Source organism: Clytia hemisphaerica, unplaced genomic scaffold (assembly GCF_902728285.1).
Source record: "Clytia hemisphaerica strain Z4C2 unplaced genomic scaffold, Clytia hemisphaerica genome assembly, whole genome shotgun sequence".
Lineage (NCBI taxonomy): Eukaryota > Metazoa > Cnidaria > Hydrozoa > Leptothecata > Clytiidae > Clytia > Clytia hemisphaerica.
This window is the reverse complement of record NW_027104551.1, coordinates 613,101-626,894: the sequence shown is the minus strand read 5'-3', so window position 1 is coordinate 626,894 and position 13,794 is coordinate 613,101. Positions and strand designations below refer to the sequence as shown.

Genomic DNA, 13,794 nt, shown 5'->3' with positions numbered 1-13,794 from the left:
AAAGTTCACTGAAATTCCATTTTTCTACTGACGTAAGCCTTTATAGAGTGAATTCCATTGTTTGGAGCCGATAAAACCTTCGCGAATTGTTAAAGTTCTTATTATACTATACACTACTTTTTGTTGAAAGCGAAATTTTCCGAGAGACTTTGATATTATCCATGCAATAACGATTTAAAGGTAATTTGGTGGCAATTCGTTGCTGATCAGACTTTACAGACCAATTTTCCAGATCTCTTTTTGACGTAGCGAGCAAACAATGTTTTCAATAGATAATAGAATAATAGAGTTAAATGGAACCTATAGGATATAAAAGACCTATTTAATTAAATTAAAAGAGTACCAAATGTTCAATAGATATAATGAACCTTTGGTGTAGGTAGATAATAAACTTCCTTTGATAAATGGCTTTTAAAAACAGATTAATAAAATTGAAGTGTTTCCATTTATGGATGGGAATTGAGAAATCAAAACTCTTATTTATATCGTATCGATTTATATTGTATAATAGCCTCTTTATTTCGAAAACCTATACGAAAAAAAACCAAGACCCATTGAATTGGTTCTCGTTGTCATCGATACACCCGAATCGAAATTTTAGCCAGAAAGAGAGAAAAACTCAAAGAATCAGCCCTTAAATACACCGCGTCTAGTATAATCTATGATCTAGAATAGATTATAATTCCCTTGAGAGTCCCCGAGAAACCAGAATGCATTGCATTTATCTAAACGCGATATCGTCTATTATGAGAGCTGCTTCTAGGAAAGAAAAATTCTTAATTGTCAAGAAAAAGGTTTACGCTGCCACGATAGAATTTTCCGTGCGTGTTGACTTGATAGCGAGATTATGTATGCCTGTTTTTGACGGCAGAGACGGTTAGTTTTTCATTTCTCTAGATCCTGATCGGCTGAGGACTACCGTAAATCAGCACTTTTTCCGTACTCGATATTGCGGGTTAAAAATACGGGTTTTTCAAATCGTTTCAGACCGTCCCCGTCCTCAAAAGCGTAGATACATAATCTCGGTAATGTTGATAACATAAGGCCGGTGCATACATCCGACATTTGATAAAAATTATCTGAAATCTTGCTACAAAACGTGCCACGCCCATTACATTTGAGACTTTGTGACGTCGTGGCACTTTTTGATAAAATTGACGTCAGAACTTTTCTTCGTTTACAAATAGCACTGGAGAGGTTTCGCTCTGATGCACTTTTTCCTCGCTTGTCAAACTTAGCGCGAGTGTTTTTATATTGAGGATGGATAGGTTCTTCACCCGCGGCGTTCAAATTTTAGAAACTTTGATATGTTACTGTGCTATAGCGTGACGAAATACAAATGGATACGAATTGATGGTAGAAAATAGCTTTCCATGCTCTCAGCGCACGTTTAAGGGAAATGAGCATATTACAGGTGTTATGTGTATTATATGTATTATTATGTGTTATATATTACTCACATATTATGTTAATTTCAAAATCGTACTTTTGATGTATGTTATTCTTTTTCGGTAGCCGGTAATTTTTCAACTTCCCAACTGGAACTCGCCAACTTCCCAACTCGAAACTAGCAACTTCTCGACTAGAATTGTTCCCTAACTCCTTCAAAATTTTATCCTCTTTCCAACGGTAATAACCCGGGGGGGGGCACTTAGGCAAAATTGGGTACGGGGACGTGCCGCTGGTCAGGGTCCCTTTTTTAGGCCCTAAAGATATCTGACAGGGTCCAAAATTCATTAATTTTCAAGATGTGTAACTTACAGGGTCGACTTTTGGTTATTTTGGACAATTTTCAGGGTGGAAATAAGAAAATTTTTCAGTTTTTTGTCTACTTTTAGTCATTTTTGCCACTTTTCAGGGTGAAATTGGGAAAAATTTTTCAATTTTCGCTCTGACAGGGTCCCAATTTTACCAAAAATTCATATCTGACAGGGTCCACTTTTCAAACCCCAGCGGCACGTCCCCGTCGGCCGTCAAGGTCAGTGCCCCCCGGGGGTAATAACAAGAGTTCCTGAAAGTGCTTAGGTCCGGAGATATAGCCGGTTTAAGGTAACGCCGGATTTCGGCAGTAGAACTTACAATGGGTAAAGAAAGGGTTAACCTTATTATTATCAGGCTTTTTGATGCTTCTTATTATCAAGGGGTGTGTTTTACACCACCCTCGATTTTTTTTGATCTAGACGTGCTACTTATGAATGTTCCCACCATGATACAAACTTTGAGAAAAAATTTAAGTTTAGCAGTCACTCAAAAAGTGATGACGTCATCATGAAATTTTCGGATACCGCTGACCAGCTAAAAATTGCACTTTACAAAAATTGTAATTAAAGTTGAACAAAACAATATTTTTCAATTCTGTTTTCAGATTCCGAAAGCCTAAAGGATACACTTAACACAATGGCCGGGTTTTATTTATAGCACAAGTTTTAAAACCTTAAAATCCATGCTGAAAATGAGTAAAAATCCCTAAAATTGATGACGTCTGCTTTACACAAATCTTTAGACATAGCCTCTTTATTTTAAACTAGCCAAAGTTAGTCAATTAATGGAATAGTACAATAGTAATATTCTGTTTTTTCTGTAAATTAAATTCAAAAGAATGTTTTCGTTTTTTCAATAACAATGTCGAGGTCAATAAATAACTATACATTAAAAACAAAACATAATGTAAACGCTAATAATTTCTAAGTTTGAATACAAGTGTTTTTTTCTTCTTTAGAACCAATGAATTCTTTTGCACTTGATCATGTGAATTTTTGAATCGAATGGGTGACAATACTGTCAATTGCACCAAATGTCTTCTCGGACTTTTCAAAAAATGAGGAACTTGATAAGTAACAACGCGTTCGGGCATAAAATAACTAGAAGATGAGCTGTAAGGTCGAATCAATAAATAATATCAAATTTAAATCATCCTTGTGTTAGTCACAATAAAAACAATAAAACAATAAAAATGACCTTCTGTCTATTCCATTTGGTACATTATCAATTTTAAATATGTACACTCTAAACCTTCATCCATCTTTTTCAGATGGAATAACCAATTACTTTCTCGTAAAATAAGAACACTCAAACAAACCATGTGATAAAGGTAAAATATGTTGATAAAATCAGATCACTGCTTTTAATCTCATTGAGAACAAGATCTATTACCTGAAGATAGCAGAAGCATAAAACACCGTGTAGCAATTGTAAGTTAGTTCTTATTTTTCTCGATTTCATCTCGCTAAAATTTTTGCTTGAGCACTCTTGCGACTCTTTCATATTTAAACATGGCTGATACAAAGAAGTCTAATAGGAAATGATAAATTGACAAAGTAATGGTATCATAACGAGGCAAGTGGTGTGCTTGACGTAATTTGTGAAAAGGATTATAAAGCAAAAAAAATCTCTGAAAATATTAACAAAAATAAACAACTCTTCCATTTCTGGGAAAAATATAAAAATATCAATAAAAAGAACGTACCCTACAAAAAGTGTCAAATGCTAAAAAAGTAATGTAAGTGTAAAAACTGAAGATATCTACCTCGTTAAAAAAATCAAGATGGCGTTTGATCACGGGGATCACGCGCGTAAACCGCAGTCGGCTGACGACTTACACCAGATTGCATCTTACCCTAAGTATTAGGTGAGTCATTATGAGTATGGTTTTGGTATGTTTCCGTATAATACGTATATTACGTCATAGCTAACATGAATCAATACATTAATAGAATGAAAACCCACTAAACAAAATATTTAAAATACAAAGCAAAATGTAAAAGAGCAATCTTTCCAGCTGTCTTGATATAAAAAAATCTAAGCAAGCGAGAACTGCTTTGAATTCTCAACCACGTCCTCTAAAAAGTTTTTCACGAAATTGTCTTCGTCTAAATATCGTGGAGTTGTTGGCAGGTTCACTACACACGTGCAACTGTGGGCGACACCTCGTCTACCTGGCTCACAATTATGAACAAATTCAACTAAATAACTTGTATCGCTGTATAATGGCAAAAATCTCGATCCTGAAATATATTGCAGGACATCTGCCAGAGTGAAAGGTTTGATTATAATTTTGTTTGATTCAAATTCTTGAATTTCAACTTCGCATGGTGCATCTTCCAACGTTTCGAACATTGTTAGAAAGTTATAATAAACATCTTTCTCCAAGCGACTTTCTTCTAGAATCGACGAATACTTCACCTAATAAAGAAAATTAGTTTCGCAAAAATTAGTTCCCTTAAGGTATTGAGTCTCAGCCATAGCCTATAGAGTATCGTGTGGGTAATTTTGATATAGTACTTTCTAAATCAGAAAAAAATTTAATGTACATATAATGATAAAAGGCTATGGCTGATACCCTAGATATCTGTCTCTTTGAAAATAAATGAATTTCTCGACAAAACGCAAGGTTTTGGTGTTATGGGAGTTTGGTGCCATGATACCATGATAAATGAAATTTAAATATTATACCTCCCTTCGACCTAAGGATTATTTCTAAGGTATTTCAAATTGATGGATAGTGGTGATAATCAATTTCCAAGATGGTATTTTGAAAAATTATTTGACTACAAATTTTATTATAAGCAATTATTATAACCAATTTTCGGTTCAGGGCTGGAGTTGCTAAGCATTTTTTGAAACCCAGGGCTAAAGTTTCTTGTAATGTTGCTTAAAACTTTAAACATCAAATGGGACATTTGAGCTGCTTTAGACTGTGTGAGCTGAGAAAAAAGGTTTCTGTGAAGATTTTAGGGCTAAGGGTTGCTAAGCAAGTTGCTTAATTTTTTAGGAAATTTGAGAGCTGCGCCCTTAGCAACTCGTTTGCTTATAAATTAAAATGTCTAAATTGAAAACGTAATTTTTAGACAAATGTAGGCTAAAAAAGTCAGGTGCTGAGAAAATAAATCAAATAAATGGGTTTAAGCTTAGGGACTTTCAAAAGGATAATGCAAAATCTTGAAAAAAAACTTTAGGTAAAACCTCCATTTCCGGTATTTACAACTGGAAAACTTTTATCAAAATTATCGAAAACCAAGAAAGGGATTTTTTTGGAAAAAATGTTGCAACCTTAAACATGTCTTTACATTCGGAAATCAAGCTTTAAAAGTGTCGAATAAGTGGAGGAATAAAAAAGGTACCTTAAAAATTCTCTTGATGCAGTCTGCTGTGATTAGTTTCTCATCGTAGATAAACTCTTTTAGAAACTTGCTTTCATGACATTTTAGAGCTGATAGAACGTGACCAATTCTGATGCCTGTGATGTATTGGGTTATTTCTTCATGTGCACAAGAAATTACGTGGTGACGCGCCATCGTCTTTAACAAGTTATCTTTCTCTTCGTATGATACAGTGGCTGCGACAAACCCGGAGTCAAATCTTTCAAAGAAGACCTTCATTTGATTTTCAAACAACTCGCGATCATTGCATTCTCTTAGTTCTTTCAATTTCTCTTTCATTTCTGAATCAGCTACCTCCTCAATCGTAGGCTCAGCGTCTCCACGGAAGATAAAATCAACAACAGATTTACAAAAGTAACGAGGGCCAGGGCAACCATGAACTAATGCAAGAGCAGTAATAAATCCAAAATACAAATATTCGTTGTTCCCCAACCTCACCAAGTCGTGAATAAATGTAAAGTTTCTACTATCTCCATGGACTAGCTTGCCAACTACCAAACCAAATATTTCAGTGAAAAACTCTCTGGTCGGACCACCATAATCAGTAGAGAACTCGTCTGTAAACATTACATTCAGGGGCACTAACCCTTTTTTAAAAATTCTTGGTATTTTTTTCACAGTGTCTGTGTACAGTTTACATCTTCTCACAGAAATGTCAGATTTGTCTTCAGTGTCAATGTTAACTACATCTGAAAATTTGTGGTACCAGATGTCTAAAAAGATCATCATAGGATTCACGCTTGACAGTGGCCGATATCGAAACGGTACCGCACGTTGGGCAGTTTTTGCTGTTCTTGGTCCATTCCTCGATGCACAAATGATGAAACCTGCATTTGCAACGCATCATATGAGAGGGAGAGTCTTCGATAACCTCCTCACAGATATCACACTTTTCCCATTCCTTTACAGTTGCTTTCCTATGGAAAAAAGGTAATATAATGGTAAATTTGGAAGGGAAATGAAAATGAAAGCAAAGCAAATCAGAAAATTTCAAACCAAACAACTCACATAATTTGTAGAAATACAATTTCATTAGTAAAATTGATCCATCTCATGCAAATTAGAAATAATTCAGTTAAGACCCAACATTGATTTATACATCGTAGCCTACTATGATTTATGCTTTGATCCTTCCTTATGGCTAAAAATAATTTTTTGAGCCCAAAAAATTCTTTTGGAAAAAATCGTTTTCACAATGGCATTTTTAAAGGACCATTTACAAAAAAGATAAAAAAAAACAGTCGAAAAAAACAAAATTGTTAGGCAGTTCTTCGTCTAAATTTGCCAAAAAGATTTCCACCAAAAATCATGTTTTCACCACCTCACTATTATGAAAAAAGTAAAAAGAAAAAAAGTAGGTTGATTAGGGTTGGGTGATTTCATATGGGGTTGAAATTGTAAACATATTTTACCAATACAGAGCACTATTATTAAAATATTTTAGTCTTACATAGCGTTATGTTTGGACACTGAGTCTGCGAGTCCTGAGGTGATGACATCATCCGTATCAGCAGCCATTGAGCTAAAAGAAAAATTAAATTTTATATAAGTCAGTGTAAGTGCGCAGTCGTTTCTTGATGGGAGGGGCTAGGCGCTGGTATTGAATGATGATTTGCCTTCATCCTCCCCTTACCACGCAGTTAGTACTGGCAAGGAAGCAGAAACAGAATGTTGCTGAGAACCAGTCTGACCTGTATTTCTTGAGAACACAGATCTAAAATGACGATTACAGTTTTAAAGGCTTATCTTAAGCTGTCGATTCTAGACAACTCAGTAAAATGTTGAGTGGGTTATGTAAAATAGACACTTTATATTGAAGGCTTCAATCTAAACATTCCTTTCATAATTGTTCCTCGTGACAACCACCGTATCAAAATTTTCAAATTCTCTTCTTTTTAGTTACGTTACCAAAAGGATTCCAGAAATTTAAAAAAAAAGGGTGTAACCACCAATGATCAACCTACAAAGTTGAAGTTATATCGATAATTTCTGAGCTTGGTTGGGTACCAGTTGAAATCCTTGGTTGTAATGGCATGGCTCTAAAAATTAAATGAATGCAAATTTGGCATGATACTTATTGTTTTTAACTAGGCTAGTTTTTCGTAATAATATTCTTTTTGTTCACAAGGTCCTCTTTCAAATGAACCTAATGTTTTTGAGTCAACAACACAATTGCTGATGGGATCCTTATGAAAACAAAATTCATTTAGGCCTTACCGTATTTCCCCCAATTAAGCCCCATCCTCTAATAATTTTCAATATCAAGTTATGACATCGCGTTGGAACAAGTTGAAGGAAAATGGATTAAAATCAACAACTAACTAAATTAGTTTGCAACTTAAAGCTTACACCGGTGCATCATTTCTTGTGTGAGTATTTACAAATGAACTTGTCCTTGTTGAAGTTGATGTTGATGATTGACTAGTTCTAAAATTAAAGAGAAAATAAAAATAACTTTTGGCATAAAGCCTAGGTTAAATTGGATTGTGCTTGTTCTTGAAAAAAGGGTCTTTTTTGAGAAAAAAGAAAAACTAATTTGCCATCATAGTGCTCCCCTAATCAAAAGGTCACTCTTGAATGGAGGTGGGGGGATTGAAATCCTCAAATTTAATAGATGAAAGAAATTGGGGAAAAATCCTAAAAATTTGATCAGCTCACCCAACTTTACAGTTTAGGTTCATAAAAACAACAAACTGAGGAATCAATCTGGCTAAAAGTAAATAATATTATCTATCAAAAAAACTTAAAGCTTACACTGGTGCATCATTTCTTGTGTGAGTATTTACAAATGAACTTGTCCTTGTTGAAGTTGATGTTGATGATTGACTAGTTCTGAAATTAAAGAGAAAATAAAAATAACTTTTGGCATAAAGCCTAGATTAAATTGGATTCTGCTTGTTCTTGAAAAAAGGGTCTTTTTTGAGAAAAAAGATAAACTCTTGAATGGAGGTGGGGGGATTGAAATCCTCAATTTTAATAGATGAAAGAAATTGGGGGCAAATCCTAAAAAATTGATCAGCTCAACCAACTTTACAGCTAGTACCCAGTGAGACATAGGGCTCTACTTACTTACAGTATTTTAACTTTTTAGATTGATCGATTCTTATAAATAAAACTGACATGAATAAATAAGTGTGCGAAGGAAATATTTTTCTCTTCTACGAAGAAGTGCGTCTGAAAACTTTATAGAAAAAGCGCGGGAAAAAGTCATAAACAAAATAAACGAGAGAAAATATTTTGAAGTACGATAAAAGAAGAAGTTTTAACTTTTTTACCACCAAAGTTTCAGATTTTGCTAATTTTAACATGCTGAATATTTTAAAGGTAATTTCGAGCCGTTTTGAGCTACTTTACAGTAGGTAGTAGGTAGTAAGTATTAAGTAGTAGGTAGTAGGCGTTTTCTACTTGCCGAAATTCCCTGGAGAAAAAAAGCTGGGAGAAAAGTCAGGAAATCTAGAATTTTCCTAGTTTTTGCAATTTAGCCCAGCTTATCCTACTTTTCCCCACCTTTGATTTCTAGGAAGAAGACAGGAAAAGTTAGGATGTAAAAATTAAACAAATTTCAATCAAATTGAAAACTGGGAAAAGACAGGAAAAGTTAGAATGTAAAAATTAAACAAATTTCACTCAAATTGAAAACTGGAAAAAGACAGGAAAAGTTAGGATGTAAGAATTAAACAAATTTCACTCAAATTGAAAACTGGGAAAAGACAGGAAAAGTTAGGATGTAAAAATTAAACAAATTTCACTCAAATTGAAAACTGGGAAAAGACAGGAAAAGTTAGGATGTAAGAATTAAACAAATTTCACTCAAATTGAAAACTGGGAAAGGCAGGAAAAAGTAGGATGTAAAAATTAAAGAATTAGTAAAGTTAGGAAAAGTCAGAAAATTTCAAGTTTGAGGAAAGAAAGAAAAGGCAGAACATATTAGAATTGAGAACATGTTATAGCTTTCGTACCAAGTCAAAAGTAAATCGGAGATGTTAGAAATATGTCAAAAAGTTTGAGCAGCACACTGGGCCAGCTTCAGTACTTTTGCAACTAGAACTGATCAAAAGTCCAATCACAGGTCTGGTGGAAGTGGGGAGGTTGGGAGGCCTCAGCCTCCCTATTTTTGAGAAAAATATTTTTCTCCAATTCTTGGCAAATTTCATTTTATATCTTTAGGCCCTCCACTTTTACGGTTATTCCGCCGGAACTGATTCAAGATGTTGTTAGAAACTTGTCACAAATCCCATACACATAAGTACAAAGTATATAAGAACGTAATGATATGAGGGCCAATATTAAAGAACAGTTTAAGAACATTCTAAGGCTTAGCAGACTATAAAACATGCAGTTTAATGGGAAATTGCATTAAAATACTAAAAATATGCTGAAAATAAAACACTTTTCGTTTCTTTAAACTTGAAACCCAAAAAAATTAGAATATCGAATTCTTCAAAAAAAATGGACGGTTTTTTTTTTTAATTGACAGAAACATATACAGGAAGATGTTTTCAGGCTCTAAATCAACTCAAGTTGAGAATAAAAAAAAAAAGACTTATATCTTGAAATCTTCTTTAACGTTATCCTTAAGATTCAATAATTTTCATGACCCAAATGACAAGTTAACCCTATTAGCCCCAAGCTTTTTTGACTTTTGTATCCCCAGGATTATTTTCGATCTAGAAGAGCTATGGCCATGAAATTTTGTACAGATGTTCTCCATCATGATACAATTTTCCAGGAAGAAAAAAAAATTTGATGACGTCATTCAAAAACTGATGACGTCATCACAAAATTTCCACCTGTCGGAAAAAAGCCCAAATATATGGTTTACAAAATTGTCTATTACAGTCGAACCAATAAAGATATTTCAATTCTGTTTGAAGATTTTGAAAGGTAAAAGACTGTTCTTTAACATAATTGCCGGTTTTGCAATTTCCATAAAGTGTTTACCTTTAAATCCATGCTGAAGATGAGTAAAATTTTCAAAATTTGATGACGTCATAAACGATGACGTCATCATTTTCAAAGATTTTCTTTTAATTTTCTAAGTTTGTATTATCAATGCCTATCACGTGTCAAAATTTGAAAATGATTGAATAAATAGTTTAGAAGTTATCAGCACTTTAAAGTTTTGAGTTTTAAGCGATTTTAGCTGGGTTTTATGTCATGTTTCACAATAAAGTCATAAAACCTGATCTGGACAACTTATGAACCTAAAATTTTGCACAAGTACTCTTAATAAGATTTTATTAAAAGTCAGAAAGTTTCAATTCGTTGAAAAAATTTTTCTCCGAGATATAAACAAAAGAACTCCAGCGTGGTAGATTCTACCCCCCCCCCTGGGGCTAATAGGGTTAAATCATATTCATATCCATAAAAGTTTTTCATTTAAATCTCTCAATCTTTTATTATCCACCAATGACACATCGTTACCAACATTTTTTCACTTTGATATTTTTGTATTATTTAAAGCTGAAAAATATCAATAATGAAGCCATTTATTATAAACTGTATGCATATGGTTAGACTAGGACTTGGTAGTAGGTTGTTCCCCTTAATGTCTTTAAGTTTCCCTGAGTTTTGGGGGTTTTAGGACCGTTTTTCTTAAAAAATTATTGAAAATGTACAAAGAGCTCAAGCAGGAGAAAATTTTGTCCAAACCCTGACACTGACAAAGAAGGGAGAGAAGAGATAGAGATATACAATACCGGATGTATCTAGCTCACAAACTAGCTAGACAATAAAAATTAGATGTACAAAGTTAAAATATTAACCACAAGTACGTTGTGTGCATGTAAGAAAATAATAAATGAAAAATCTCTATTTATAAGTTTTTCTCAATCTCCTTCAACTATATTTGGAACTTTAGAAATACAGACGCAAGAGCGATTGCCATCAATATAGAAAAGCTTGTCACCCAAGAATTCCACAGGTGCTATAAAGTGGATGGTGCTAAAAAGTAACAAAAATAATTCAAGTCTTTATATGATAATAAACCTTTACAAAAATCACCAAAAATTAAATCCCTCTCGTGTATAATATTCTTTCTCAACTTTGTCTCATTGTCTCGACAAATCAAATTGGAATTAAACCCATAACCTCTGACTTACCAGGCTATTGTTCTTCCGACTATACCAGTTTATTGTTATACGCATCATGTAATAGATTCCAAAAGTAAAAATAGACTTATTGACTGTGGATGCTTAATTTATTTTATTTTCTTAACTAATACAAACCTTATTTCTCTGTCAACTCGAATAAGTTTGCTTCTGTGCCACTCCTTCAAAATACACCAATTTTCTTTCCGTGGAATCTCCTTTCCACAAAGATAAACACGACCTTGATCACATAGAAAGTATTGTATCTCAACAAATAGTTTTGACTCATTAATTGAAAGCTCTGCGACATAGTTGATAGTTTTGGTTGCGTGTTTGTACTCTACACTTGAATAGGTGACCTTGTTCTTACGAATCTTGTAATATTTTTCAGCGCTGTCAGATATATTGTAGAGTTGTACTTGACCTTTCAATTCTTCAGATGCTATGAATGTATCGCTTTTTCCTCCTAATGAGATTGCATCATTTACCACCTTCCAATTATTCATACCACCACTGAAAAAATTAATTTGGATGTTGGTATTTGGACTTTTTTAATAAAAAAGAATATATAAGAAATCTCTCTCTTATGGTCGCAAAGAATAAAATAAAACCTTTTTTAGATCCATCCAAAGGTGCTTAACCATTACGACAAAAGGTACAATCTTACAATAAGGTTGGGAAAAACCTGAAATGAGATTTTTTAAAACCTTTGTTTGTTGATTATCATGGAAGTCAAACCCTCTTTGACAATTTCTTTTGTTCTTCCATCACTCATCATGCAGTGAATAGTCTCGAGTCCACTGAAAGCTTTAAATACCTAAAAAAGTATCTGGCCATAAATATTCTATTCAAATGAATCTTAATGGAGACTGTAGCGTAAAAACATTATATTTGGGAAGAAATTTTGGCGAATACAGGCAATATTTCAAACAACAAATTCTCCAAAATTTCTTTCTGCCAAAGTTGTGTTTTCTGAGATGAATTGCCATTTGTTTCCATTCACCCTATTTTATTCGAAGAATGAGATTTCTAATCCAGAGAAGATATTTACCTGAGAACAAGCATTCCTTGTACCATGTACTTGTTTTATAATTCTACCATTCAAATTTTCGAAACCAAAGCAAAACCATGCCCACAATGGACCCCAGTTTCGGACAGATTGACAAAGGTGGTTGCAGTTATGTACATTTAACCCACATTTAGTTTTAGCTGGAAAATTCAATAAAACCACTGGTCAACTGTTTCACACAAGAAATCTTTACAGAGCATTATGATATTACTAAGAGTTGAACAAAATACTAAAACTCTATGCAACTCTAATGCAACTTTATGCCTTTTACCAACATTAATTTTCACCTAGTTTAACTCAGCAACTATATATTCTGATTTATTTGAAATTGTGTAGATATTTGGTTTTTCATATTTTCTTAAAAGGTATCTAATACCAACTAGAATATAATGTAACTCACCATATAACTCTTCAAAGTATTTATAAAACAAATCCAAACATGATTCAGCCCATGATAGATCATCTTTACTAATCTTGTCTGCCAATAAAATATGTGTTCCTTCAACGAGGAGTGCAAAATGATTCCAGTAAATTTCTGGTAAGATACATTCCATACATGGTAATGAGTAATACAGCAACCATGATCTCAATTCGTTGGCTTAAAAAAATTATTGAATGTATGTTTTAGTTTATTGTTGATTAAATCTTTTTGCTCAAATCATTTTTCAAAAGCAAACTTAGCTTTGAAAAATTACCTTTAAGATGCCCAATATTTCCGGATAAGGGACGTGGTCTTCTAGAAATTACATCCAAGGGTCTCATATTTTCGAGTCGCTTGTCAACATCATATAGCTGAATATAGAAGCAAAAAATACATATCTGAATATCTTTCAAACTGTTTAAAAAGATTCTGCTTCTACAAAATGAAGGGGTGGTCTTATAAAAATATATCAAAAACTTGCTGTAGCGAGTGCAAGAATATTGATAACTTACTAGGTGACTGATATGATAATCAGGGTACATTTTGTGTTCCTTGTAAAATTTCTTGTGTTCTGCAGGATCGAACCACAAAGACAACAAACACTTTGTAATACCCAGTAAAAGTCCATGCATGTAATCTGGTACAATACCATCACAAAGATCAAATTCTGGTAAAAGTAACCATCATTTGTACGTGATATTGCTTTCTTTGACTCGTTATATGGATACACATGAACATTGTTCAAATGTTCTCCTTCTATAAGGCATTTATTGCATCCAAAATATCCATTTTGTTGGTTCATGTTCAAAATAGGAGCTTTAGCAATGAGATCTAATGAGCCAAGCAGTGTATACATCTTGATTGTTTGTTTATTTTCCAATGTTAAGCCTGAGATAAATGAATGAATTTATCTATTTATCTCCTCATTAACCCCTTTTATCAATATGTCGCTTACTGTAGTAAATTATACCAAAACCAGTATGTACTGTGAACTAGATGATAAATTTGAAAACTTGTTGAGTGACAGTAAAAAAGTCTTTACCTTCTTGACATAAA

General features: G+C 33.4%; 2 protein-coding genes across 4 annotated transcripts; both read right to left on the bottom strand.

The window, feature by feature from the left end:
- Window positions 1–2,690: 2,690 nt before the first annotated feature.
- On the bottom strand, window positions 2,691–7,989 carry LOC136822853 (G2/M phase-specific E3 ubiquitin-protein ligase-like). Of its 3 annotated transcripts, none has more exons than XM_067079164.1 (6): window positions 7,914–7,989; window positions 7,509–7,586; window positions 7,124–7,198; window positions 6,610–6,681; window positions 5,121–6,076; window positions 2,691–4,182 (listed from the first exon to the last, which is right to left on the bottom strand). In XM_067079164.1, the coding sequence occupies exons 5-6, from the start codon at window positions 5,886–5,888 to the stop codon at window positions 3,799–3,801; spliced, it is 1,152 nt and encodes a 383-aa protein (XP_066935265.1). In that variant the 5' UTR covers window positions 5,889–6,076; window positions 6,610–6,681; window positions 7,124–7,198; window positions 7,509–7,586; window positions 7,914–7,989; the 3' UTR covers window positions 2,691–3,798. The 3 variants fall into 3 exon arrangements, with proteins under 3 accessions (XP_066935265.1, XP_066935267.1, XP_066935266.1); XM_067079166.1 differs by having other exon boundaries at window positions 7,509–7,580; XM_067079165.1 differs by lacking the exon at window positions 7,509–7,586.
- A 2,943-nt stretch (window positions 7,990–10,932) lies between these two features.
- LOC136822860 (uncharacterized) lies at window positions 10,933–12,909 on the bottom strand. Its single transcript, XM_067079172.1, has 5 exons — window positions 12,718–12,909; window positions 12,300–12,457; window positions 11,956–12,065; window positions 11,387–11,761; window positions 10,933–11,102 (listed from the first exon to the last, which is right to left on the bottom strand). The coding sequence occupies exons 1-5, from the start codon at window positions 12,869–12,871 to the stop codon at window positions 10,988–10,990; spliced, it is 912 nt and encodes a 303-aa protein (XP_066935273.1). The 5' UTR covers window positions 12,872–12,909; the 3' UTR covers window positions 10,933–10,987.
- Window positions 12,910–13,794: the final 885 nt, after the last annotated feature.

Coding starts and splice junctions, on each gene's coding strand:
- LOC136822860 (XM_067079172.1), bottom strand. CDS start 12,871: ATGGAATGTATCTTACCAGAAATTTACTGGAATCATTTTGCACTCCTC. Junction 12,458..12,717: donor ATACTTTGAAGAGTTATATG/GTGAGTTACATT, acceptor TGAATTTTCCAG/CTAAAACTAAATGTGGGTTA. Junction 12,066..12,299: donor CAAGGAATGCTTGTTCTCAG/GTAAATATCTTC, acceptor ATACTTTTTTAG/GTATTTAAAGCTTTCAGTGG.
- LOC136822853 (XM_067079164.1), bottom strand. CDS start 5,888: ATGATGATCTTTTTAGACATCTGGTACCACAAATTTTCAGATGTAGTT. Junction 4,183..5,120: donor GCATCAAGAGAATTTTTAAG/GTACCTTTTTTA, acceptor TTTCTTTATTAG/GTGAAGTATTCGTCGATTCT.